The sequence below is a fragment of the Capricornis sumatraensis genome, chromosome 8 (assembly GCF_032405125.1).
Source record: "Capricornis sumatraensis isolate serow.1 chromosome 8, serow.2, whole genome shotgun sequence".
NCBI lineage: Eukaryota > Metazoa > Chordata > Mammalia > Artiodactyla > Bovidae > Capricornis > Capricornis sumatraensis.
The window spans coordinates 68,668,457-68,695,851 of NC_091076.1; the positions used below are offsets into that span (position 1 = coordinate 68,668,457).

Consider the following 27,395-nt stretch of genomic DNA (forward strand, 5'->3'; position numbering starts at 1 on the left):
GTGCGCGAACTTAGCGCCGCCCCCATTTCAGCCCCGCGCCTCAACTCCAGACCTCAAGCACTAGAGTTGAGTAGGTACTCGCAGCAACCTCACAGTCAGCCACCAGGAGGAGACAGCGGCCTCAAGAGCCGGGAAGACCTGTCCAATGGTGGAGGCGGCGGAAGCGGAAAAGGCGGGACTTAAGGCGCTGGTGACGTCAGCACGCGCGAACGTTTTGGCCGGTTCTCGGGATTAGAGGGTGGCCATTTCCTTCGCGTGTCGTCGGTGAGAGGAGCTGTGGTGAGTTGTGGAATTCGGCTATCATGGCGGAGATAATTCAGGAACGTGAGGAGGATCGACTTCCCGAATTACAGCAGCTAGAGCGCACTGGACTCTTCAGTCAAATGGAAATTAGGTGAGGGCGGAGGAAAGAGGAAGGGCTGGGGCGGGCAGAGGGGAGGCAATGGCGTGTGTGTGCTGGGGGCGGATATAGGGGCAGTTGGGTGGTTGTTTTTCTAATATGGCGGAAGGCCGTTTACAGATTTTGATGTTATCTAGAATTAATTTCTCATTCATGGCTAGGGTATCCGTCCTTTTACCCCGCAAACAGTATGTTTCTTCGTAGAGCCGAGTTTTGAGGCCATAAAGGTGATAAAACCAGGACCCCTACCGGTCAACAGCTAGCAGCAGCCCTGACGCAGTCGCGGGGGGCGGAGGGGAGTCAGACAAGAGAAACCTTTTTTTCACGGTACAGTGTGGTGTAAGTTGGTTGTAGCCGAGTGTATGGCCTAAAGATGCCGACGGAGTGCTGTGTGCCTAGGGGTATGTGTGAGTGCTCCGTCGCGTCTCACTCTGCGACCCGCTAGGTTCCTCAGTTCATAGAGTTTTACAGGCAAGAATACTGGAGTGGGTCGCCATTTCCTACTTCAAGGCATATTCCCGACCCAGGGATTGAACCCCCGTCTCTTGCGTCTCTTTACCACTGGACCGTGGGAGCCCACGAGTGATAATTTTTTCTAAGAAGACTGGACTTTGGGGATCATTTAATTCAGTTTCATGTTTTACCTTAGGGTTTAGCGAACCACGACCAGCATGTAGTTATTCATTAGTTTGTTAAAATTTAGTTTAATAGTTTTTAATAGCTTTCTGTGACTTTTTTCATTTTACAGTGACTGCAAATGTAGTACTATGACTGTGGGAACCTTGAAACATTTGTTAATGAAACACAACATATTGTTAATTCTTTAATTGTTTAGTAAATGTTATTATCGTTAAATAGAGACGATTTTTGGTCTTGCACATCTTGGCTTAAATTCTAATATACCCATGTTCATTTCTTAAATACAGCGAGTCTTCATGAATAAGCCCTTTGTAGTTATGAAACTGGTAGAGACAATCCAGGTTGTGGTTTTTTTTTTTTCCCCCTAAACTGCTTGTTGAGAATTCAGAAACGAGGAATTTAGGAAAGAAATTTGTTTATTATTTAAACTGAAGTGACCTGAATTTGGAGGAAAAGAAATCTTTGCTGGTGGGACTATTGTGGTGATTTTCATGAAAGTTTTAAAGTACATCTTCATGCTCTTGAGACTGCATAAGTCCTGAAACTAATAAATATTGTAAATCAACTATGCCTTAATAATAATAATAATAATAAAGCATACAGAAGTGATTGTGTAAGAGAATATTTACTTAATGAAAGATAATTATTTGGGAATTATATGTTCTTAAATATATTGAAAATAGACTTTTAAAATTCGAAAGTCTTTTATTTCTGCATATGTCAAGTGTTACATTTTAAGTGGCTTTCTCCTCAGGGCAATCATTAGGAAGGCTTTAGAACTAGAATACAGGATACAGCGAAGAAGTCTTTCAAAGGATGACTTTATCAGATATGTTCAGGTGAGTAATTTTATTATTTCTGAATTCCCTCACAAATTTAAAATCAGTTATAGAATAGTTAGCTTGCTGTCAGTTTCCTTTGAACTTCTGGAACTGATGATGAGTAGAAAGGCAGTTTTTGAACAGGAATAGAGGTGATTTGGGAATAGCATTGCTCTGCTAAGGGTTTGGTCCTTGGAAAACAACTTTCTTTTATTCTGTATGGTTAGTACATCAGAGACTCCAAAAAACCAATGTGTTAGGATTTCAGCAAGAGATTTGATTGATAATGTCTTGTGGGGAAAAAGAAAGGAGCGTGAGTTTGATGCTAGCAGGTGGTTAGAAAGTTAATATTAGGTGCTTGTAGTGTGTTGATTTAGAAAGAGATTAGGTTTGCTACAAAATTCTTCAGTCCTGAGAATGAATGGAAGAATTGAGTGAAGATAAATGTATATGCTAGATCATTTTTCAGTTTGGCGAGAATAATCTGTTGGAGGACAAATTCAGGATTCAGAAAGAACCCAATAGCGAGATGATGTAAGTCTTACATTTTAAGACTGATAAACATTATAAGAATAAAGGCTTTAAAGCTTAGATTTAAAAAAAATCCTAGTGAATGAAATATGACTAAGAATGATACCTGGCTAAGAATCTTGTATTTGAAAGGTCCTAAGGTTTAATAGAATAGCAAGGAGAGATAAGAAAGCCTTCCTAAGTGATCAGTGCAAAGAAGTAGAGGAAAACAATAGAATGGGAAAGACTAGAGATCTCTTCAAGAAAATTAGAGGTACCAAGGGAACATTTCATGCAAAGATGAGCACAATAAAGGACAGAAATGGTATGGACCTAACAGAAGCAGAAGATATAAAGAAGAGGTGACAAGAAAACACAGAACTATACAAAAAAGATTTTCATGACCCAGATGACCACGATGGTGTGATCACTCACCTAGAACCAGACATCCTATAGTGTGAAGTCAAGTGGGCCTTAGGAAGCATCACTACAAACAAAGCTAGTGGAGGTGATGGAATCCCAGCTGAGCTATTTCAAACCCTAAAAGATGGTGCTGTTACAGTGCTGCACTCAATATGCCAGCAAATTTGGAAAACTCAGCAGTGGCCATAGGACTGGAAAAAGTTAGTTTTCATTTTCAACCCAAAGAAAGGCAATGCCAAAGAATGTTCAAACTAACGCACAGTTGCACTCATCTCACAAGCTAGCAAAGTAATGCTCAAAATCCTTTAAGCTAGGCTTTAGCAGTACATGAACCAAGAACTTGCAGATGTTCAAGCTGGTTTTAGAAAAGGCAGAGGAACCAGAGATCAAATTGCTGACGTCTGCTGGATGATAGAAAAAGCAAGGGAATTTCAGAAAGACATCTACCTCTGCTTCATTGACTATGCTAAAGCCTTTGTGTGTATCACAACATATTGGAAAATTCTGAAAGAGATGGGAATACCAGACCACCTCACCTGCCTCTTGAGAAACCTGTATTCAGGTCAAGAAGCAACAGTTAGAGCCGGACATGGAACAATGGACTGGTTCCAAATTGGGATAGGAATTTGTCAAGGTTGTATATTGTCATCCTGCTTATTTAACTTATATGCAGAGTACATCATGCGAAATGCCGGGCTGGATTCAGCAGAAATTAGATCCCTTCCTGTTGAATTGAATAGCTAAATGTGCTGGGAAAACTTTAAATCTTCTAAAAATAATGAATGACTTTAGGTTCGGAAGAGTTTCTTTTTTCTTTTTGTGTTGTAAAATTTTGTTTTTATTATTTCTTTTAAACACCAGAAACATCTTGTATTGCGGTATAGCTGATTAGCAGTGTTGTGTTGTGATAATTTCAGGTGAACAGGAAAAGGACTCAGCCATACATGTATATACATGTATTCATTCTCCCCCAGGCAGGCACATAACATTGAGCAGAGTTCCATGTGCTATACAATAGGTTTTTGTTGATTATCCGTTTTAAATGTAGTAGTGTGTACGTGACCTTCCCAAAGTCCTTAACTGTTCCTACCCTCTGGCAACCGTGAGTCTGTTCTGAGTCTCTGTTTGGTGAGTTCATTCGTGTCTTTTTTTTTTTTAGATTCCACATGTAAGGGATGTATGATATTTCTCCTTCTCGGGAAAGGTTTCTTATTTAAATTGAAGTGTAGTTGATTTACTATGCTGTGTTTATTTCTGGTGGATAGCAAAGTTATTTGACTATTCATACATATGTGTGTGTGTGTATATATATACATATATAATCATTTTCATATTCTCTTCCATTATGGGTTATCACATGATATTGATTATAGTTCCCTGTGCTATATATAGTAGGACCTTGTTGCTTATATATTTTATATATAGTAGTGTGTATCTCGGAGAAGGCACCCCACTCCAGTACTCTTGCCTAGAAAATCCCATGGACGGAGGAGCCTGGTGGGCTGCAGTCCATGGGGTCGCTAAGAGTCAGACATGACTGAGCGACCTCACTTTCACTTTTCACTTTCATGCATTGGAGAAGGCAATGGCAACCCACTCCAGTGTTCTTGCCTGGAGAATCCCAGGGATGGGGGAGCCTGGTGGAGTGCCGTCTATGGGGTCGCACAGTCGGACACGACTGATGCGACTTAGCAGCAGCAGCAGCAAACTACATTTGTTTTCTGTCTCTGAGTCTGTTTTATTAATGAGTTCATTTGTGTTGTATGTTAGAGTCCACATATAAGTGATACCATATGGTGTTTGTCTTTCTGACTTATTTCACTTAGTATAATAGTCTCTAGGTCTGTCCATTTTGCTGCAAATGGCCTTATTTCGTTCTTTTTTTATGAGTGAGTTGTGAGCGCAAACCATGAAAGAGAAGACCAATTTGTTTATGTTAAAGGTAAAAATCTCTGTGCAAAAAGGGAAAGATACATATTGTAAAAAGACAAGCCACAAAGTGAGGTAAAATATTTGTAGTACATATAGTGAGAATCTAGAATAAGTAAAGAACTAAAAATCAAGAAGAAATGACGAGTAGAAAGAAAATGAAAACAGGAGAGCTAGGAACAAGCAGTTCATAAAGGGGAAGCATCAGTCATTGGTAAACTTAGGAAAAGATGTTCGCCTTTTTAGTAATCAGGTAAATATTGGTTAAAATCAGGGGGCACTACTGCTTTATAGCATCATATTTACAGACATCTTGAAGACTGACATTATTAGTATATGGTTTGTCCCACCACTTTGAAGAGCAATTTGGCACTATTTCATAAAGTCGGAGATGCATGAATTCTGTGACCCGGGGTTTCATTCGTTCATACAGTGTATATTGAGGGCATGTTAAGTACATGGCACTATCCAGTCCATTGGGGGTACAAAAGTAAATTAGGCAGACAAAAATCATTGCCTTTAGGAGCTTACATGTTAGTAAAGTTCCTGGAAGTATCTACAAGAAGACCTGTTCAAGAATATTAATTTCAACTTTTTGTAATAGAAAAATTTGAAACAAATACTATCACAGGAGAAAGGATAGGTAAATTGCTCATTTCTATAATGATATATTATACAGCAGTTAAAATGAATGGACTTGAATTCCTTGTGACCACAAGGCCATATCTAAAGTCACAATGTTGAGTAAAATAATGGAGTGGTGGGTTCAGTATGATACTATTTGCATAAAGTTTAGAAGCATTTAAGACCATATTACAATAGAGTTTGAAGTCATGCTTGTGAATGATAAACAACTGAGTCAAGATAGTCATTTCCTCTGGTGAAGAAGAGTAGAATCAGACATGGTTCATAGGGGGCTTTGCCTTTATTTGAAATATTTTATTTCTAAAAATATTTTGAAGCAATTAGAGTAAAATGTAGGCTTTGATGTAACTGTGGTAGCTGCATGAGGGTTCTGTATGTTCGAAATATTTTGTTTTAAAATGAAGGATGAGATCTTGTAAGGTTCTGTGCTTTCTCTTTCTAGTATTCCACCCCCCGCCCCGCCCCGCCCCCGCCGGTAGTTTTCAAGCTTAGAGAGGAATTATTTTTGGAGAGTCTTAGAGGTTCTCAGGGGTCCTTTAGAGGTGAGGGTAGGGAGAGCCAATTAGGGACTGTGTTTCAACTAGTACAACCCTGTTTATCTGCTTTATTTGCTTGTACATCAGCTAAAATATTTAAATGGTTGATTTACTGAAAGTTGGCACACACTGTTGTAGACTAGGTTAGATTGATAAAGTAAATCGTAAGTCTTAACAGCTTTAGTAATATGCATTCTTTTATCGAAGATATTTGTATGCTAATATATGTATGTGTGAGTTTTGTAGGTGTAAGGTGCATTTTCAGGGAATGCTAGATACTTATTGTAAATTAGGTTTCTTGATAGAAAGTTCTCTTCTGTTTTAGGCTCTTGATTTTTATTTACTTTATAGTTTTAACCAAGTGCATTGCCTCTAAATAAAAGGTTATAATATTTCTTGTTTTCTTTTTTATGTGTGTTTTTCTTTCACAGTATGAAATTCATCTTTTGGAGCTGATTGAGAAACGGAGAACTGTAAGTAGATTTTCTGAAAGTTGGAAAAAATACATTACTAATTAATATGACTCTAGAACATGGGTTTGGGAAGCAATTGGCACTGATAATTGTGTGGTGATATGCTCATAATGATGTTTTTAACTATTTGCTTTCTCTGTCAGTACTGTTTAAAGATCAAGTGGGGTTTGGATAAGTGGGATTAAGCTGAGGCTTTTTTTTTTTAATGTCCTTTTTCAGCGCGTTGGATATACATTTAAGAAGGATGAGATTGAGGATCCTATAATACATCGGATACAGAGTGTCTTCCGACGTGCATCAATTAAGTGGAAAGTAAGTGTTCAGTGTGTCCTTAACTGTAAGAGATGTGAGGATATGTATTGTATGTATTATGACTTGGAGGCGCAAATGTGTGGTTGTGGATTCTTATCATGGGTATCTTGATACTTATTCTAGTGATAGTATCATTACTTGAAACCATATACCAACCATTAAGAAAATTGATTGCATTATCTTAGAGTTATTTTTTGAGGATGATGCTGAAAACAGTGGATATCATACATATTTAAGGATCATAAAATTATCTGAGATATGTTTGGTTATGTCTCTAAGTAAAATACAATGAAGACTTGAGGTGGAAGAAAAGGTGAGAGTGTTGTTCAGTTGCTAGGTGGTGTCTGACTTTGCAACCCCACGCCAGGCTTACCTCTCCTTCACTATCTCCCAGAGTTTGTCCATTGAGTCGATGATGCCATTAAACCATCTCATCTTGTTGCCCCCTTCTCCTCCTGCCCTCAGTCTTTGCCAGCATCAGGGTCTTTTCCAGTGTGTATGCTCTTTGCATCAGGTGGCCAAAGTATTGGAGTTCCAGCTTCAGCATCAGTCCGTCAAGGAATATTCAGGGTTGATTTCCTTTAGAATGGACTGGTTTGATCTTGAGAGTAGGGGCATCAGCTCAGTAACTTGGTTTTTCTTCAGGTTTGGTTCTGGGACCAGGATATATTATCTGGGAAGTATTCTGGATTGTTAGGAATGATAAATGTTAGTTTGTAATCCCTGATTGAGACCATTTCAGAAGTGCATTTTTAAAAAAATATTTTCTTGGCTGTGATGCATGGCATGTGGGATCTTAGTTCCCCAGCCAGCGATTAAACCTGTGCCTCTTGCATTGCAAGCATGGAGTCTTAACCACTGGAGTGCCAGGCAAATCCCTCAAAAGGGCATCAAACAAATTGGATAGATTTTTGTCTTAGCACGTGGGAGGCGGGGTTAGGGGGAGACAGTTATCATGGTTAAGAGATCTAAAGCCTGGGTGTGTGACAGCCTAATAGGCTGAGGGATGTGGTATATAACACATTGGAGATTCCAACATCTTCCTCTGTTGCAAACAAAATTGATGAATGCAAAGGTGTATTGTATATAAAATTTCAAATGCAGGTAGCTTACTACATTGCTTTTCTTGCAGGATGATGTTAAACTTTGGCTGTCTTTTATAGCCTTTTGTAGGAAGTGGGTGAGTATTGGGCAGCTCTGTCTCGCTCCCTTTTTCCTTTTGGTTAGCCTGCATGTTAAACCTCATACTTGACTCCTGAACTCTTACGTTTTCTCCAATGACGTAGGGAGGGTTAACAAACAGGAAGAGAACTCAAGAATGTGGAATTTCAGTGTAACATTTGCATGTCTGAATGACTATATAGATGGCTTCTATATTAGTTGAAAGGAAAATGACCTTTATGTGTATTTGTTCATTAAAGTTGAAACCAATTTTTAGATAATGTAAAATGTTTATCTGTAGTTTAGGTAGAAGAAAGCTGTGAGTGAATCTTTGTTTATATCTCCCTAGCAATAACAGATCTTGCCTCATTGGGTTTTAAAGGGGATTACAGTACAGTACAGATCACTTAGAGGTTCATATCAATGCCTTTGCTGTGCAGGAAGTAGAATTTTTCTTTTTCTTTTAATAGGCTGGCAAGGTTCACCTTGGCAAGGTATTTTCTTCCTTGTTGGCCATTCATTCGAACAAGCCAGGTATGGTGATATCCTCCTTAGTTCTTTGTCTACCTTTTTTTGTGGACTAAAGCCATTTTGGAATTTATTTTGCTTTATAGACCTGAAAGAATTATTTTCAGGACCTGAGCATAGGATCTTGGCCTCAGCAGTTTTTATTCCTCAATTAGCTGCCTTTTTAGTTCATCACTGCCTGCTGTATACTAGTAACCATGCTAGGTACTGTATCTGTGGGGAAGAAGGACTGCAGTTCTTTTTAGCTGATGGTGGAACTCCTCAGTGCTTTGAGGGGTATTCTGTTTGGAGGCACTCAAATCTGAGGATTTCAGAAACTTAAAGGGGAAAATATGAATACAGAATTTTACTAGGGTTATTCCTGGATAGCTCAGTGGTAAAGAAACCACCTGCCGAGCAGGTGATTTGGGTTCGATCCCTGGGTTGGGAAGATCCCCCCGGAGAAGGAAATGGCAGCCCACTCCAGTATTCTTGCCTGGAAAATTCCATGGGCAGAGAAGCCTGGCAGGTTACAGTCCATGGGATTCCAACGAGTTGGATATGACTTAGTGACTAAGCAGCAGCAGTGGCACTGGCACAGGGTAGGTACTCAAGAAGAAAACGTCTTGTGAACACTGATATTTTATAGTGGAGGTGCTTAAGTGTCTGTTCTCTAGTATTAGGTTTACACTACACAAGACTCAGAATTGGCTGCATTTGGCACCAGTTAATTCAGAAGGATCCAGTAGTACTCTCAGCAGCCTGGAGGTTTGTCTCAGATGTAGGGCATGAGAACACATGAGTGGGCAGAGGAGAGAAGACCCCTGGAGGGATGTAGCTTCCAGGTATTATATATATGAATTGTGCTCAGTTTCAAGAGTCACATGCTCAAGAAAGTGCAAAGCAGTGGCTCTACACCATTCAGAGTTCTAGTACAGACACAGTTACCAACCATGGGCCATTTTTACCAAAAGCAGTCTTCTCTGGTAATAGCTGATTCTGTGAAGTCTCTGGGAAAGAGCTAGAATGTTAAGGTTAATTTCTCATATAGAAGGGCAAAGGTTTTTTTCTTTTAAAGCCTTTATTTCCAATAGGTACAGTAGAAAAATTTTTAAATTATGAGTCATTTGAAAGAAATCATTAATATTTAAATAATTTTTCCTTTAAATGAAAATTCATTTAAATACAGAGAAAAGAACAAAATAATTTATTTCATTGTCTCTAAGATGCACAATTTTTCCCAGCCTTAACACTTTTAAAATTTGTATGTGACTTAAAAATGAGATGATTGACCTTGGATCTGATGAGATAAAGTAATGGGCACATAAGTACCCACTGCTGCTGCTACTGCTAAGTCGCTTCAGTCGTGTCCAACTCTGTGCAGCCCCATAGACGGCAGCCCACCGGGCTCCCCCATCCCTGGGATTGTCTAGGCAAGAATACTGGTGTGCGGTGCCATTTCCTTCTCCAATGCATGCATGAAAGTGAAAAGTTAAAGAAAGCTGCTCAGTCGTGTCCGACTCAGTGACCCCATGGACTGCAGCCTACCAGGCTCCTCTGTCCATGGGATTTTCCAGGCACGAGTACTGGAGTGGGGTGCCATTGCCTTCTCCATAAATACCCACAGATGTTAACATTTACTAGTTTGGTTCAGAATACTTTTTTGTTTTAGATAAAGCAACAGTACTTTATAGATAACTGTTAGAAACTCCCTATCTCCATCCCCTTCTTAATTGTCAAGTTTAAAAAAAGTTGGGTATCAAAACCTGACTTGATTATTTTATTGAAATGAAGTTGAATGTCTTCCACTTACAGGTTTGTGGATTTTGGCGGCCAAATGGGAACTGGAAGACTGCTTGTCTTCAGAAAGTGCAAGACAGTTATTTCTTCGGGCTCTGCGCTTTCACCCACGTTGCCCAAAACTTCATGAAGAAGTGAGTGTGCACATAAGATGAGAGTAATGGCTCTGTTTGGTCCTCTGGAGAAAACATGTATGCTTCATTAAGTTAAGGCTTTGACTTATGGAGGCTCGGGATAAGTAGGGGAGCTGCTGGGGAAAAGGGGCCAGAAGAGTATTTCTTGGCCAGTATTAGGTATTTACCTTGTTCATCTTCCAGATCTTTAGTGAGAGATGGAGACTCCTACCTTCCCATTATGGTGGGAGGGATAGGGAGCTGAACCTTACTTTTCTTTAGTTGAGGCTTAAGGTTCATTTTTATACTTTTGTACATATGTATATATGCATTTGTTCATTGACTCTCCCCTCCCATTGTCTCTTCCCCTCCACTTCTTCCTCCCCTCCTCTCCCTTCCTGCTGCTTTTGCTCTTTTTTCTGTAAAACCTGGCATGGCCAAAACCAAAAGAGCAAAACAGCATACCTTGTCAGTGTCAGCTAGTTTCATAACAAGAGAAAATATAGTCTCTCCACGCTTCCTCAGATCTGATACTTACGAGTAAGAAGTGTCATCTTACATATTTCTAACTGAAAAATTATCTCCAAAGATGATTAGTTTGTTATTTCCCTTCTGTGCAGTACTTTAGGATGGAGCTGATGCATGCTGAAAAATTGAGGAAGGAAAAGCAAGAGTTTGAAAAAGCCAACATGGATGTGGTAAGATCCTAATATACTGTAACTTGTTAATAAGATAGAGTGTTTTGAGTTTGCTTAGGAGTAAAAGAAAGTCTTTGGGAGCACTGTTCGTGACCTGCTGGTCTGCCTGTGGCTGGCGGGTTCCATTCTGGTGCCATAGCAGCTCCAGCACCATGTGACTGACTGCCTGGCGTGGAGGCCCTCGGTTTAAGGTCTTGGAGACAAAGTGAGATAAAAAGAAAATCTTTAGAGTGGTGGTTTTTTTTTTTCCTATTTTTAAATTTATTTATTGTTGGCTGCACTGGGCCTTTGTTGCTTCGTGGGGGCTTTCTCTATAGTTGTGGTGAGCGGGAGCTACTCTAGTTGTATATGCATCCTAGAGTGTACAGGCTTTAGTAGTTGTAGTATGTGGGCTCAGTTCTCCAAGGCATGTGGAATCTTTCTGGACCAGGAATCAAACCCATGTCCTCTGCATTGGCATGGAGATTCTTAACCACTGGACTATCGAGGAAGTCCCAGAATGTATTTTTCATTCCAGCTTAATGTTTGGAAACTTATAATGTCCTGCATTGACTTAATTAAAATGGGCCTAGTAATAAAAGTGGAATTTTGTGCTTTTAAAACATTTGGACTCATGGGCGTGGCCCTTGAAATTATTACTGATGGAATGGCCAAAAACTATTCTTTATGATCTCATTCAGTGATACGTTAATGGTTCTAAGGAGCTCAAGAAAGGTGGTGAAATGTATGATCCCTAGCTGCCTTTCTTTACCTATTCATGTAATTTTTTACGTGACAGAGTGAGTTTAAAGAAATAAGTTTGAGAATGTTAGAGCTGAAAAAGGAACTTTGCTGTCATCTGTTACGGTGGTTTCCAGCTCTGAACTTTTTAACTAGATAAAATTTTACACAGAAGAGTCAACAAAGCACGTAAAACCTGACCTATTCAGGGCTAGATGGAGACTAGGGCCTTAAGCTGTGTGATCTTGCCATCACTCCAGGAGCCTGGGGACACAGTTTGTAAGATCAAAGATCTTGTTCATGTTGCACATTTGACAACTGGGGGAAACTGGCCTAGAGAGAGGTGTGATTTGCCAGAGGGTGTGATTGTGTCATGTGTGATTGCTGTCATGTGGCACAGTTAGTCTAGGATTGTTAATTTTTGCCCTAGTGCTTTTTCTACTTGCCAGCACCATCTGTTCAGTTGTTTAACATCCCACTCTTTAGGGGAATCTCGAGCATGCTGAAGAAGTCCTTACGGGAGAGTTGGCACGGATCATCTATAAGAACGCTATAAGTGTAATTAAAAGTAGGTATCTTTTGAAAACTTATTTATGGTGGGAAAATGAACCATTCTATTTATAATGAGGAAGACCTTTAGCCTGTTTTGAGAATTTCTGCTGGAATCTGTAAAACTCATGATTGTGGGAAATAGTGTCCTATTTCTTTAAGAAAATGCAGATTTCCCCTTGGATTATAACCGTGTCTAAGTTTTTGAGTACCTAAATCATGATTTAATTAAGTTTAATTAAGTTCCTTTTGCCCTAAGACACTTAGAATAAAAGTTAAAAGTACTTATTGAATACTCAGATATTAACAAAGACTTTGTATTGTGGGACTGTTATTTTCTTCCCCATTTTCTCTTTCTTCGCATTTTATAAAACAAAACTAATGCTAGTACTTCGAGAAAGTGCTCCTTTAGAGTCTTACTCCACTCCCCTGCTTTTAAAATTTTAGGTGCAAAATTTCATGTGTCACTGCTTTCAGTTGCACAGCTGTTCGACTTTGCCAAAGATCTGCAAAGAGAAATTTACAATGAGTAAGTAAAGTAGTGGAAAGGTGACTAGGTTTGTTTTGATCTTGGGGTAATGATTTAAGTTGGATATTTAGAGAAGGGGAAGGAAGATATCATATAAAATCCTTCGAGAGAAAGCTGTTTTTGGACTATTACATCACAGTACATAAATGTATTTTTAAAAAATATTTATGGCTGTACCAGGCATTAGTTGGGGCATGTGGGATCTAGTTCCCTGACCAAAGATCGAACCCAGACCTGCATTAGGAGCATGGAGTCTTAACCACTGGACTACCAGGGTAGTCCCTGAAAATGTATGTTTGGCGAAGTTGTTTTGATTCACTCACTGGCTTTCTGTTCAGTAAGAAATCTGTGCTACAGCTTATGTAAAAATCTATATTCTGGCCTTCCTGATATGTTTTTTGTCCTTAAGATGAGAGTGAGTGAATGTTTATAGTTCAGTGCTACAGGTAATCAGACATTATTGTTTTAATGTCTGGTTGTATGGCCGAAGAATTATTTGCAGCCTACCTTCTGGGTCCTTCACCCTTGGGAAGACTTACGTTCATAGGAGATAAGATAGAACTTGGATCTGTTTGCTCTGTGGATACCTTTAGATTTTTGGCAGAGGATTAGACTCCTATTAGAGAAAACCCAGAGCCTGGGCTCGAGAACCAGGAATCTTGTCACACATACCTGCCTTTGTCATCTAATTTGTAAGTTAATATTTATGAATGAGACAGTCTGCAGTTAACAAGTGTGGATGCTTCTTAATGGATGGACCGTTCTCATCCATTGATACTTATATAGTGAGGGTGAAGACATCTGGAGAGCCTGTTGGGAAAGGACTCTTGTGATGAGGGAATTGATAAAGAGGTGTTCTCAGTACGTTTTCAGAGCATTGGGACTGAATCAGTTACATGTCCTAGGTTGACAATCAGTATTTTTTAGCCTTAAGGCTCTGCACACAGACGACCCCCTCACTTGGGACTATGTAGCCCGGCAAGAACTGGTGATTCAGTCACAGCCAGGAGAAGAGCTGCCTGCGACCAAACAAGCCAAAGCGAAGGAGATGGGCCGCCGGGAGGAGAGGTGCTGTGTTGTGTATGAGGAGGCGGTAAAAACTGTGCCCACAGGTGAGCTTCCCCAGGCCCTGTGCGCCGAGGAGCGATGGTGTTCCTGAGTGGGAACCTGGAGCTTCATTCTCAGTAGCAGAATCAGTTCTGGAACCTCTGTGTAGTAGCTTACAGTGTGCCTGGCTGGCTTTCCACTTTTCTCTTTTATGACCTTCCCCGAGAGCTGTGGCATTTGTTCATTTATTTGGGGAAATAAATTATACTTCAGTTGGTCTGTCGTGTCCGACTCTGCGACCCCATGGACTGCAGCACGCCAGGCTTCCCTGTCCATCACCAACTCCCGGAGCTTGCTCAAACTCATGTCTATCAACTCGGTGATGCCATCCAACCATCTCATCCTCTGTTGTCCCGTCTCCTCCTGCCTTCAATCTTTCCCAGCATCAGGGTCTTTTCCAGTGAGTTGGTTCTTCACATCAAGTGGCGAAAGCATCAGATTTTCAGCTTTAGCATCAGTCCTTCCAATGAATATTGAGGACTGATTTCTTTTAGGGTGGACTGGTTGGATCTCCTAGCTGTCCAAGGGACTCAGAAGAGTCTTCTCCAACACCACAGTTCGGAAGCATCACTTCGGTGCTCGGCTTTCTTAATCTAACTCTCACATCTACATGACTGCTGGAGAAACCATAGCTTTGACTAGCAAAGTATCTGCTTCTTAATAGCCTATCTAGGTTGGTCATAGATTTTCTTCCAAGGAGCATGTGTCTTTTAATTTCATGGCTACAGTCACCATCTGCAGTGATTTTGGAGCTCCGGAAAATAGTCTGTCACTGTTTCCACTGTTTCCCCATCTATTTGCCATGAAGTGATGGGATCAGATGCCATGCTCTTAGTTTTCTGAATGTTGAGTTTTAAGCCAACTTTTTCTCTTTCCTCTTTCACTTTCATCAAGAGGCTCTTGAGTTGTTTTTCACTTCCTAACATAAGTGTGGTGTCATCTGGATACCTGCAGTTATTGATATTTCTCCTGGCAGTCTCGATTCCAGCTTGTGCTTCATCCAGCCCAGCGTTTCTCATGATGTACTCTGCATATAAGTTAAATAAGCAGGGTGACATATACAACCTTGATCTATGCCTTTCCTCACTTGGAACCAGTCTGTTGTTCCATGTCTGGTTCTAACTGTTGCTTGACCTGCATACAAATTTCTCAGGAGGTAGGTCAGGTGGTCTCGTATTCCCATCTCTTGAAGAATTTTCCACAGTTCTTTGTGATCCACAGTCAAAAGCTTTGTCGTAGTAAATAAAGCAGAAGTAGATGTTTTTCTCAAACTCACTTGCTTTTTGGTGAGCGAGTTGGCAATTTGATCTCTGGTTTCTCTGCCTTTTCTAAATCCAGCTTGAACATCTGGAAGTTTACGGTTCACATACTGCTGAAGCGTGGGTTATAGAATTCTGAGCATTACTTTGCTAGCATGTGAGATGAGTGCAAATGTGCAGTAGTTTGAGCATTCTTTGGCATTGCCTTTCTTTGGGATTGGAATGAAAACTAACCTTTTCCAGTCCTGTGGCCACTGGTGAGTTTTCCAAATTTGCTGGCATATTGAGTGCAGCACTTTCACAGCATCATCTTTTAGGATTTGAAATAGCTCAACTGGAATTCCATCACCTCCACTAGCTTTGTTCATAGTGATGCTTCCTAAGGCCCACTTGACTTTGCATTCCAGGATGTCTGGTTCTAGGTGAGTGATCACACCATCGTGGTTATCTGGGTTCTGAAGATCTTTTTTTGTATAGTTTTTTAGTGTATTCCATTGCCACCTTAATATCTTCTTGTTAATATCTTCTGCTTCTGTTAGGTCCATACCGTTTCTGTCCTTTATTGTGCCCATCTTGCATGAAATGTTCTCTTGGTATCTCTGATTTTCTTGAAGAGATCTCTAGTTTTTGCCATTCTGTTGTTTTCCCCTGTTTATCTGAGGTTGTTGATATTTCTCCTTGCAATCTTGAGTCTAGCATGTGCTTCATCCAGCCGGACATTTTGCATGATACACTTTGCATATAAGTTAAGTAAGCAGCGTAACAATATACAGCCTTGACATGCTCCCGATTTGGAACCATATTGTTCCATGTCTAGTTCTAACTGTTCGTTCTTGACCTGCCTACAGATTTCTCAGGAGGCAGGTCAGGTGGTCTGGTATTCCCATCTCTTGAAGAATTATCCACAGTTCATTGTGATCCACACGGTCAAAGGCTTTAGCGACCCCATGGACTATATAGTCCGTGGAATTCTCCAGGCCAGAATACTGGAGTGGGTATCTTCTCTTCTCCAGGGGATCTTCCCAACCCAGGGATTGAACTCAGGTCTCCCACATTGCAGGTGGATTCTTTACCAGCCGAGCCACAAGGGAAGCCCAAGAATAGTCGAGTGGGTTACCCTATCCCTTTTCCAGCGAATCTTCCCAACCCAGGAATCGAACCAGGATCTCCTGCATTGTAGATGCCTTACCAACTGAGCTATCAGGGAAGCCCAAATTATACTGAGGAAATGATATTTTAGAAGATTGCTTAATCATCATTCCTTGATTATTTCCTGTTACAGATTTACTTCACAATTTTGTAATATTGGGAAAAGTAGCGGGTACCTGACATGGATAGGCTTTTGTTTTTTTTTTAAGGCTTTTAATGTTTATATTTCTGTCACTTCTCAGTTGTTTTGCCCTCAATATTTGAGATATTTGATAGGCTGTAATCACAATAATTTATTTTTTTTCCACTTCAGACTCTTCCTCAGAGGAGTTTTTCCTGAGATGATGTGAGGACTGTTAGACTAAAAAATGTGCTGGTGGTCTGATTAACATAAGCTTTGACTTTTTCAGAGGCTATGTGGAAGTGTTACATGAACTTCTGCATGGAGAGATTTACTAAGAAGACAAGCAGTCGCCTCCTCAGAAAGAAGGTATTGACTTTTAAGTGGTGAAAATGGCTGACTAGACAATGTCTTCTTTCTTTCATATATATATATATATATGTATATACAATATATACACACACACATTTTTTTTTTGTTTGTTTTGGTGGGATGTGAAGGGCTGCATGGCATGTGGGGATCTTAGTTCCCCAACTAGGGATCTTACCCATGCTTCCTGCATTGGAAGCATAGAGTCTTAACCACTGGACCACCAGGGAAGTTCCAGAAAGTGTTCTCTGAAAGAAGAACATGGCCACAGCTCCTTGGGGTCTGGGAGTTTCCAAGAAGGTCATGAATAAGCACCTTTTCCTGACTTGAAAGGCCTGAGTCAGCTGCTTTGATCTAGTTCTGGCCACATATTGGAGGGGGTGCACTCTCCCTGGGCTGTGCTTGGTGCAGCTGCCCAAATCCTTTAGTCGTAAGTGAAACCACCTCAGCCCCTTCTCTGAATTCTCAGAAGTAAAACTGCTTCTGTTCCTGTCAAAGGCCAAAGGCCCCTGCTAGGATCTTTGTAATGAACTGAAAAGATTTTTTTTTTATTTCAGAGGCTGGAAAGAACCATGGCTGCATTCCGGAAGGCACATGAGCTCAAACTTTTACCAGAACTCCAGTACAGGCAGCTGGTAAGGACACATTCATGCTGATTACATGTATTTCGTTCTGGTTGGTTCATGCTCGTATAGTGTGTTTTAATATATATGGTTTCATAAGTAAGCACATTTGGAAGATTGGCATGGTAGATGTAGAGAGTTTATTATTTGGTTGTCAGTATTTGGTAAATCTGTACAGTAGAGGGAGGAATGTTTTTAAGTACGTAGTAGAAAACACTGAAGAGTCATACTTGGGTGTATTCTGTCTGTCTGTCCGTGTTTTCCTGAACCTGTGCTTGGCTCAGAGTAACCGTTGGTACAATAAAGACAGATGTGTTCCACTGTTTTAAAGTTGACATTTTAGTAAGAAGCACATTAACCCATCCTTATGTTCTGAAGTGGGTAAAGATTATATAGAGACCAGGATAATAGTGGGATTATTATTAATAGTAGTGTAGGAATACACAGGTTTAGACTGGATTTTGCCACAAAATAGGCAAACTGCTTAACCCTTCTGAGACTGTTGACTTTATTTTAGAGTGATAGTGATCCTTGTTTTTGCCACCTCATAAAAAACTGTTGGGAGCATTACATGAGATTGTGAATGTTAATGTATTTAAATACTTTTATAGGGGAAGAAAGGACAAAACTGTATTTATTGAATACCTTTTACTTATACAATTCTTTTTATTTATATAGTGTACATAGTTTTTCTATAACTGCCATTAATGTTTTGCTATTTTGTGGTCTGCTGTTTTTGCGTTAATATTTTGTCTGTACTTCTTACATAAGCAACATGTTAGTAGTGTATCATGTTATACCACGACTGGGGTGCCCTTCGTCCATTAGAGCATCTTAGCTGTGAAAAGTCCCCTATTTTGGATGAGTTCAGATGCCATGTTTGAACTGTTAATTGAATACTGGTGAGACAGTCCCACCCTGTATGTTTGTTCAGCTGGGTGCATCTTGGAGTGCCTTGGTAGTCATGTTCAAGTTCCATTATTGGTTTCTTTTGCCAGTCATAACTCTGACCATTTCATTTTTATTTATATATATTTATTTATTTTTAAGTTTTGGCTGCACTGTGTTTCATGTGGGATCTTACTTCCCCAACCAGGGATTGACCCTGCATCCTCTGCATTGGGGCATGGAGTCTTAAACACTGGACCACCAGGGCAGGCCTGCTATGGCCATTTCAGACATCTTCTCTTCTTTACAATTCTGGCAGTAACCCTTCCAGGCCTCCCTGTGTGTCACTGATTTGGTGACCTTGCCTTTCGTGGGAGTCCTTCACTGTACTACCTCTTAACTTGAAATGCTTGGTTGATTCTACACCCATCCTTTCTCCAGATTATTCTCCACAGAACGATCATTTAAAATCTATTATCAGGTTATTCTGTGGCTTCCCATTGTCCTTTGGATAAAGCTGCTCAGTCTCCTTAATTTGGCCCCCAAGGAATTTCCAGTCTCTCCAGTTTATATCCCAGCCCTCCAGTCATTCTGTGCTTCGATTTCCTTTTGGATCCAAAGTTTCTGTCATCTTTAGCCTCTTGCCCATGTTGGTGGGAGAGTCTTCTCTTTCCCTGGTGAACTCTGCTTACACCTGAATAATGCCTGATCTTTCTGAAGTCTTGGCACAGATGGGGCTTCCATTTGGGGAGCCCTTTCTGATCACTGCCGAAGACAGTGCTTTGTACTCCTATAGCATGATTCTTTTCCTGTGATCATACGTATCACATTGTCTCTGGTGCTAGACTGGAGGCGCTGTGGGTGTTTGGGAACACACTTGACCTTCTCATTATTGAAGATTCAGTAATGATAATACACAGTGTGCAGTTAACATGCTTGTTGAATAAATGGATTACATATGGCCATTTACTTACTACTTCACAATTTTATAATAATGGATTAGTTTTAGATTTTTCTGTCCCTATTACAGTAGCATGGACACAAGCATTTTTGAACAGGTAATATTTCCTCCTGTTTATTTCTTGGGTCATACCTGTTAAAGTAAAACTCCCCAAGTTTATGTATGAACATGCTCATGACTCTTCAGAGAAATGGTACCAGTTTATAGTATGCCAGGCTCTTGTTTGATTGCATGAGTTTCTTTCTTTACCACCACACAGATAGTAGTTTTATCTTTACTGATTTTTATATTCTGTTCGGTGGGTGTGGATTTTGTTGCAGTGAACTATGTTATTAACAATTTTGCTTTCAATCTAAATTATTCAGGGCCTTTGCTTTTTGGCTCTTCCCTGTTTTTTTGATAGTCTTTGGGAATAGGAACAGGAGTGGAGGTGAAATTCCAATTAGATAACGTAGATCTCAGCAGTGACTCTTGGATGGCCCTTTGTCTTCTGCAGAGCACGTTGTTGCTGCATCGCCAGTTGTTAAAGGAATCCCTGGAGGTGGCAGACGCTGGAGTGAAATTGTTCAGGAAATCAGTGGAGATGTGGCAGGTGAAGCTGGAGGCCCTGATTTCGTCAGAGAGCCACGAGATGGCCAAGGGTTTTGACCAAGCCTTTGCGTACCTGAAACCTCAGGTCTGTGAGTTGGGTCTTTTGCATTTTGTTCTATTTGGGACCTTTTAAGACTTCAGCCAAAGTGTGTTTGGAGTAGAGTTGTCAGAGGAGAGCTCGCCTCAAAGTGCATTCATGGTGATGGTCGAATCAGGATCACAGGTGGAAGAATAACTTCCATTTACTAGCATGTTTCTATATCTTTATTTGAAAATAGACTAAATTATGTAAACTTCTCTACTTCTATTTATATATCTGATAAGTGAAAACTTAACAGAATATTATTTTCATGTGCTTCCAAAGCTGACCTTAAGTCCCATTTTAAACACATATATTTCTAAACTCTAAAGTTTATTTTAAAATTGAAAAAAAAATTTAAAAGAATAAGCTTTAAAGCTTCATGGTGAATCTTTTATACTAGTAGGAAAAAACCATTCTAGAGGTTAAAGTGGGGAGAAATCATAATTATTTTATTGCTTATCTGTGTGAGCTGCTGGGACATGAGTGAAGTCCAGGCAGTTCAGCCTAGATGAGTTAGCACTTGTGTTGTAATCCTGCACAGCAGACTACAGATCGTATATAGTGACCTTATGGACAGCTTGGATATAATTGTGGGCTGTTACATGCTTAACTAACAGATGATTGATAGTAATAACTTTAGGCAGTAGTCCCCAGGAGAGGGGAAGTAGAATTAACAGAATAGTGTTACTTTGGGTGACTGAGTCCACAGGCTCTCTGTTTTGGCGTACCATTCCTGCCAGGCACCAAGAGTTCCATGAGGACAGACTGGGAATGACTCCGTATTTCACATTTTATTTCAAGGGGAACATATTTTTATAGTGACTAGTTTTCAGAGCTTGGCACTAAGCTGTCATTTTCTGTTTTATTGTGAGCAGGTTTGTCTTCCATTGTGGCTTACTTGGGCCCAGTGGAGTGAAGATGCCGGAAAGCAAGAAGAAACTGAAGGACTCTATAAGGTACAGGCCCCCTGTCGTAAGTCTCATGTGGGTAATGAGCAAATAATTCTAGTTGGCTAGCTTTCAAAGGGTTTTTTTCCTAAAGCACTGTTCATTCAGTGTGCTGGGATGGTTTTGGGAAATTTGTCTTGATACCTACATGTCCCCTTATGTAGCTTGTTTCTTTTTTCTTTTATATTTTAGAGAGCTATCTTCCGTCTCTCAGGAGCTGACTCAGTCCCTGTGAAGGAAAAGTATCTGAATTGGGCTTATCGAAGTGGTGGTTACAAAAAGGCTAGAGATGTGTTTAAAAGGTACTTAGAGACATGGCAGCTGTACTTGTCTCTCCACCCCATACTCAGCCCCTTGCACCCATATTATATGTGAGGAATAAATCCAAGAGCCTTTTGGTTCATGCCCACTGTGACAAATTTTTTTAAGAAGAGAAGGAGGTAGGTAGCAAACAATTCATTATAATCCCATCATTAAGAGAAAAAGCATCTTTAATCTTTTTAAAATTTGTCTTTCACCCCAATAAAAATTAAAGGGACTTCTCTGGTAGTCCGTTGCAAGGCAGGGAATATGGGTTCGATCCCTGGTTGGGGAAAAACATGCAGAGCAGCTAAGCCTGCCCACTGCAACTGCTGAGCCCTTGCGCCACAGCTAGAGTCCACATGCATAATGAAAGACCCCACATGACGCAGCTAAGGCCTGGTGCAGCCAAGTAAATGTTACCAAAAAATTCTTCTTTTAAATCTGTTTTTCACATATCTGAGATTATACTACAGTCACATGTGGTGTACCACTTTTTATTGATGAGCCTTAGACTGGCCTTTTTCCTATCAGTAACAATTCTTTAACATTTATTAAAAATAACTTATGGATATGCCATAATTTATTTGGCCACAGTAACTGCTTTGATGAACCCTGCTGCACAAATATTCTTTGTCTATATTGGAAATTATTTTCTCAGCATATATTCTTAGAAATGGGCTTATTGGTGTCCTTCAAAAAGACCTTGAGATGAAGGAGAGGGAACTTAAAACCCTAAAAGTGAGAAAACAGAAAGAAAACTGGGTAAGCGTTTGGTGGTGGTGAAGAGTTCAGGCATTGGAGACTGGAAATGGTGAGTAGCTGGTGGTCAGGTCCAGTCGCCGCACTGAATTGCAGCCAGAACTTTATCAGACCACGTGTGGCGGGGGCCCTGGCACAGTATTTATATTCACGATTCGTAAGAGGCTTTCTGTCTCTGTGCAAGATAACAGTTCCCCACTTCCTCTTTAGTTTACAGGAAAACCGTCCATTTTCAGTTGATTTTTTCAGGAAGATGATCCAGTTTGAGAAGGAGCAAGTAAGTGTCCTGTCTGTGCATTTCTCGTTGGGAAAATGGATTAGCACGTACTCATCTATGGCAGCATTATGTTGTTTAAGAAGCTCTCATCATAATACAGTATACTTTCTGGTCCCTTCTTCCAGCCCCTTTTCCATAGATGTGATTTCAGGAATGGTAGCCAAGCAAAGAAGAAAAGAAACCTGTCTTGAAACTAGACAACTCAGACGTTGTCTCATATAGGAAGCCGCGCCCTGCCTCCACGGTGCCCTGGTTGTCTCTTGTTTTGGGCTGTGAGGTAGAGAGAAGGCACACCTAACTGTGTCTGGTGTTTTTAACTGAACTTGTAAATGAGGAAAAACACAGGAGAATGTCAGTTAAAAAACACAACGTAAAAATCCAAATATATCTGTAATCCCATCACCAGTGACTCAACCAACCATATTATTTTTATTTTTGTTGTTTTTTTAATCCTTTATTTACCTATATTTTGTACTGTTTTATTTCTGACGATACATGGAGTTTTTCTTTTTTTCTTAGCATTATTTTGTAAACATATTCGTATGTTTTCACATGGTATCATTTTGAATGATTGTCTTACTAAACCTGTAAGTTTTCTTAACCATCCCATTATGTATAGGATATTTCCAGAATTTTGGTATTGAAAACAGTGCTGCAAGCATTTTATTTGTATACAGTTTTTTTTTCCCTGTTTGAATTACTTTCTTGAGATAAATCTCTAGGATTGGAGAATACTGGCTTTTTTTATGGTTCTATATTGCCAAATAGTTTTCTAAAAATTGTGATAATCGCTGCATACATATATCATTATACCTGTTTTCTCTATAGCTTTTCCATGTGTTCAATTTTGTTTTCTCTTCTTTGGCATTTTGATTTGTGTTTATTATTTTTTTTTGAATTTTGAGAAATTGATAATGAGGTTGAATTCTTATTTTCAAGGTTTTGACCCCTGTGTGGGTCAGTGATTTGTTTTTGTTGTATAGGAGATAATCTATCATCATAATTCATAGCCTGACTTTGGGTTAGTAACACAGTGGTCATGTACCTTGGACAAGTCACTTAATTTTAACCTTTGACATACTCACCTGTAAAGGAGGTCGTAATACCTGTTTTGGCGGGGATATACAGGGCCAGATGGAAGACTGGATGGAAGGGACTTTGCATAGTTACACATTTACTATGAGCCCTTCGTAAAGTGTGATTTCTGTCTTTAATACATGTGTAAGACACGAAGTAAACTGGCTTTCTGTAAGATAGTACAGTCTCAGCAAAGAGAAATTGAAATGACATAGTTATTTGACTATATAAAAAGATTTTTAAACTGAAGATGTTTATCTGCTTTGAAAATGAAACAAAGAGAAGAAAACTTTTAAAGTAGAGTTGAAGAATTAACATTTGTTGTTGTAAAGGTAGTACTGGCAGGAAGTTCCCTGCTGGTCTAGTGTTTGGGACTCAGCTTTTAATGCTGTGGCTCAGGTTCAGTCCCTGGTCAGGGAATCCTCAGGGAACTGAAATCCCATAAGCTGAGTGGTCCTGTACTGCCCGCCCTCCACCCCCACAAGGTAGTGGCTACTCTGCTTGGTGAATAATTCATTAGTAGTTTAATTGAATCCTTACAATTGCTCTAAGAAATAATGTTACTGTTATCCTCATTTTATGGGTGAGGAAACTTGAAGGTCAGAGGGTTCAAAAAACTTGCTAAAGTTCATGTAACTAGTGTTTATGTAGTGCCTTGATATAAACAATTTTTTAAGGTGAGCGTAGCTAGTATGTGCTGCTGCTGCTGCTAAGTGTCGCTTCAGTCGTGTCTGACTCTCTGCGACCCCATAGACGGGGCCCCACTGTCTCTGGGATTCTCCAGGCAAGAACACGGAGTGGGTTGCCATTTCCTTCTCCAGTGCATGAAAGTGAAAAGTCAAAGTGAAGTCGTGCCCGACTCTTAGCGACCCCGTGGACTGCAGCCTACCAGGCTCCTCCGTCCATGGGATTTTCCAGGCAAGAGTACTGGAGTGGGGTGCTAGAGCCCATATATTAAAGGAAGAAATCCCTCACCATAGGGAGTAGAACCTTCCCCATTTATTTATTTAAGTCCTGCAGGATTTCACGTATATCTTCCTGTGGAGCTGTCCTTGTTCCCTTAAGTGAGAATTGATGAGGCTTTTTGCAAGCCACCAGAGCAAAGTGCTTTTGTCACTGTTTGACTTTACTTCACTCTGCCACGTAGTACATTTGACTTTTCTCTGGATAAGTTCAGAGTCAGGCTGTGTTTATTTAAACCCATCTTTCCTCTCCTTCAGATACCTAATAGACAGTAGTAGCAATATGTGTGGAATGAATTTGTGACATTACAGATTAGACTTTTGAGGCAAGATTGTCTGATTATTTATAGGAATCCTGTAAGATGGAGAACTTAAGAGAGTATTATGAGAGGGCTTTGAGAGAATTTGGAACTGATGATTCTGGTAAGTAAACTTCAGTTAACTATTTTTGGGTCATGGCCCTCCTTGAGAATAAAACTTAGCATCCTTCCTTTGCCTCCTCCCTTAATGTAAATAGTTGCAGATACAATTTTACTGCTGATTTCGTTTACAAGCCCAGAACAAAGCCCATGGGTCTTCTATTAAGAAGAGCTCTGGATGAGAGGGAGATTTGCTTGGTTTGGTTCTTTTAAAAAATGTGATATTTGTAAGGAAAAGATTAAGGTAGGTCAGAACAAAATGGAGTGGGTATTATGTCAGGGGAGTGGTGATAACTAATTGACAAAGGTTGTCATGGGCTATTGCCACATTGTCTTAACTTAAAGGACTTGTAAAACATACCTCTGGGTATAGGTATGTCATGTGAAGTCTGTTGATTTAGGAACTCAAAAAATTACACTTACAGATGTTAAACTCAGATTTTAAATCATACATTAGGTTTTATAAGGTTTTAGCATGCTTTCTGGTGAAATGAATGAAAACAGCATTTTTACTAACATTAAGCATGTTTTATTAAGCATGTTGACAAGGTTCCAGTAAAGTCATTGAGGTAAGTTTCACAATGAAAGAGACTCAGCAAAATCCTCCCTCGAAAATATATTTAGCATTTTTGAGTTTACGAGATAAATAGATTGTCATGATTAAAGTGAAGTTTTCTACTTAAAAACAAAAGGTTTTGATGTACCATACTAAAGAAGCTGAGAGTGAAAGTTGCTCAGTCATGTCCTACTCTTTTCGATCCCATAGAATAGTCTATGGGATTTTCCAGGCCAGAATGCTGGAGTGGGTAGGCGTTCCCTTCCAAAGAAAGAAGGGGGAGAGGTATTATTTTACCTAGAAGCCACTTCTAAAGTAAGAAGCTGAGAGAGGTATTATTTTACATAGTTTTCTAGGAAAATAACTGCACAGAGTTGTTTCTTAGAAATCTTGCATTGAGTTGATGTTAAATAATTAAGTTGACCTAATAAAGCCTTGTCAGTTATCTCATTGTATGTTTGGATTCCCTTTAAAGATCTCTGGATGGATTACATCAAAGAAGAATTGAACCACCCGCTTGGTAGACCTGAGAACTGCGGACAGCTCTACTGGCGAGCCATGAAAATGTTGCAGGGAGAGGCAGTAGAGCAGTTTATGGCTAAACATGCTCTGCATCAGGCCGGCCGTTTGTGAAAAGAGGAAGAGCACAGTCACCTTTGTCAAATAGTGCTGTAAGCCCTCCGGGCAGATTTGTTTTATGCAGTCATCTGCAGTTTGCTGAGATGGTGTCTCATTTTGAGGCCGCCTTTAATTTTGTTGACGTGTTAATCTTGAATTCCAGAAAAGAGAAGTGCTGCTTAACGGCCAGAAGCCAGTTGTTGAGGCCAGACCTGTGTAGATCCTAAATGTTTTACAGAATACATGGAAACGATGTATCCGATCTTGTTTTACTACACCTTGTCAGGCTTGAGTAGCTCTAATCTAGACCTCAGGTTCAGTTAAAATGGAGACGAAAATACAGTTCTGTTTATTTTCTCCTTATAAAAGTATATGTGGTGTGCATTTAGTGTGAAAGTATGGAGGGGACAGTAATTTTGCAGTCTTGTCATCTGGACTTAAACTCACTGGTATGATTTCCTTTGTTAGAATTGGATTTACACTGTTAGATCATTCATTCATTGAGTCCCTGTCATGGGCAAGAAAGAAGACAAGCTTTTGGGCATATTTATTTTATGCAGTCATCTGCAGTTTGCTGAGATGGTGTCTCATTTTGAGGCCTGCTTTAATTTTGTTGACGTGTTAATCTTGAATTCCAGAAAAGAGAAGTGCTGCTTAATAGCCAGAAGCCAGTTGTCGAGGCCAGACCTGTGTAGATCCTAAATGTTTTTCAGAATACATGGAAACGATGTAACTGATTGTTTTACTACACCTTATCAGGCTTGAGTAGCTCTAATCTAGACCTCAGGTTCAGTTAAAATGGAGACGAAAATATAGTTCTGTTTATTTTCTCCTTATAAAAGTATATGTGGTGTGCATTTAGTGTAAAAGTATGGAGGGGACAGAGTAATTTTGCAGTCTTGTCATCTGGACTTAAACTCACTGGTATGATTTCCTTTGTTAGAATTGGATTTATACTGTTAGATCATTCATTGACTGAGTCCCTGTCATGGGCAAGAAAGAAGACAAGCTTTTGGGATGGAAGTGGGGGTTAGAGGCATAGAGCTGATGTCCTGAGTTGGTTGAAGCAGCAGAATAGGATGCTAGGTATTAGGGGGAAAGTTATCCTTTAAGAAGATTTTAAGAAAGTACAAAAGTGTTTTTGTCTCTGGGACTGATCTGGAGAGAAATGTTTGCACTGGAGAGACCCAGTAACAAGGAAAGGCAGGGGTAGGGAGTAGCTTAGAAAGAGAAGGGCTTCAGAGGCAAGGATGGAGGGTAGCTTACAGCAGAGACGGGCATTCTTGGAGAAGAAGAAGCGGTTGTTTGAGTTGTATATCCTTCAGCGTAACATGATGTTACTGGGAGAAGCATTCAGTACAGTTTTACTTAAAGTGTTTCACTTAATATTATGTTGTTTTCCATGTTATGTCCATGTTATAAGTAGCCTTGAAAACGTGAAATAAATCCATAGCATTCCATTGAATAGATGAGTCATGACTTATTTTTACTAATCACTTGTGGTTGGACTGTGTGCCATTTTTTCTTGTAAGTGCTGTTGGTGAAGATTCTTAAAAATTTTG

At 39.9% G+C, this 27,395-nt stretch overlaps 1 protein-coding gene and 1 non-coding gene across 2 annotated transcripts; both read left to right on the top strand.

Moving 5' to 3' along the window:
* Nucleotides 1-270: 270 nt before the first annotated feature.
* UTP6 (UTP6 small subunit processome component) lies at nt 271-27,266 on the top strand. Its single transcript, XM_068975898.1, has 19 exons — nt 271-394; nt 1,794-1,878; nt 6,335-6,376; nt 6,596-6,688; nt 7,821-7,868; nt 8,320-8,383; nt 10,172-10,290; nt 10,890-10,967; nt 12,174-12,255; nt 12,684-12,765; nt 13,693-13,877; nt 16,691-16,770; nt 17,328-17,405; nt 19,739-19,918; nt 20,791-20,871; nt 21,055-21,164; nt 22,135-22,201; nt 24,591-24,663; nt 25,691-27,266. Exons 1-19 carry the CDS (start codon nt 303-305, stop codon nt 25,846-25,848), a joined length of 1,797 nt encoding a protein of 598 aa, XP_068831999.1. The 5' UTR covers nt 271-302; the 3' UTR covers nt 25,849-27,266.
* Nucleotides 11,046-11,173, top strand: LOC138084902 (small nucleolar RNA SNORA54). The gene has a single exon (XR_011145303.1). It is a non-coding gene; the product is annotated as a small nucleolar RNA SNORA54 (small nucleolar RNA).
* Nucleotides 27,267-27,395: the final 129 nt, after the last annotated feature.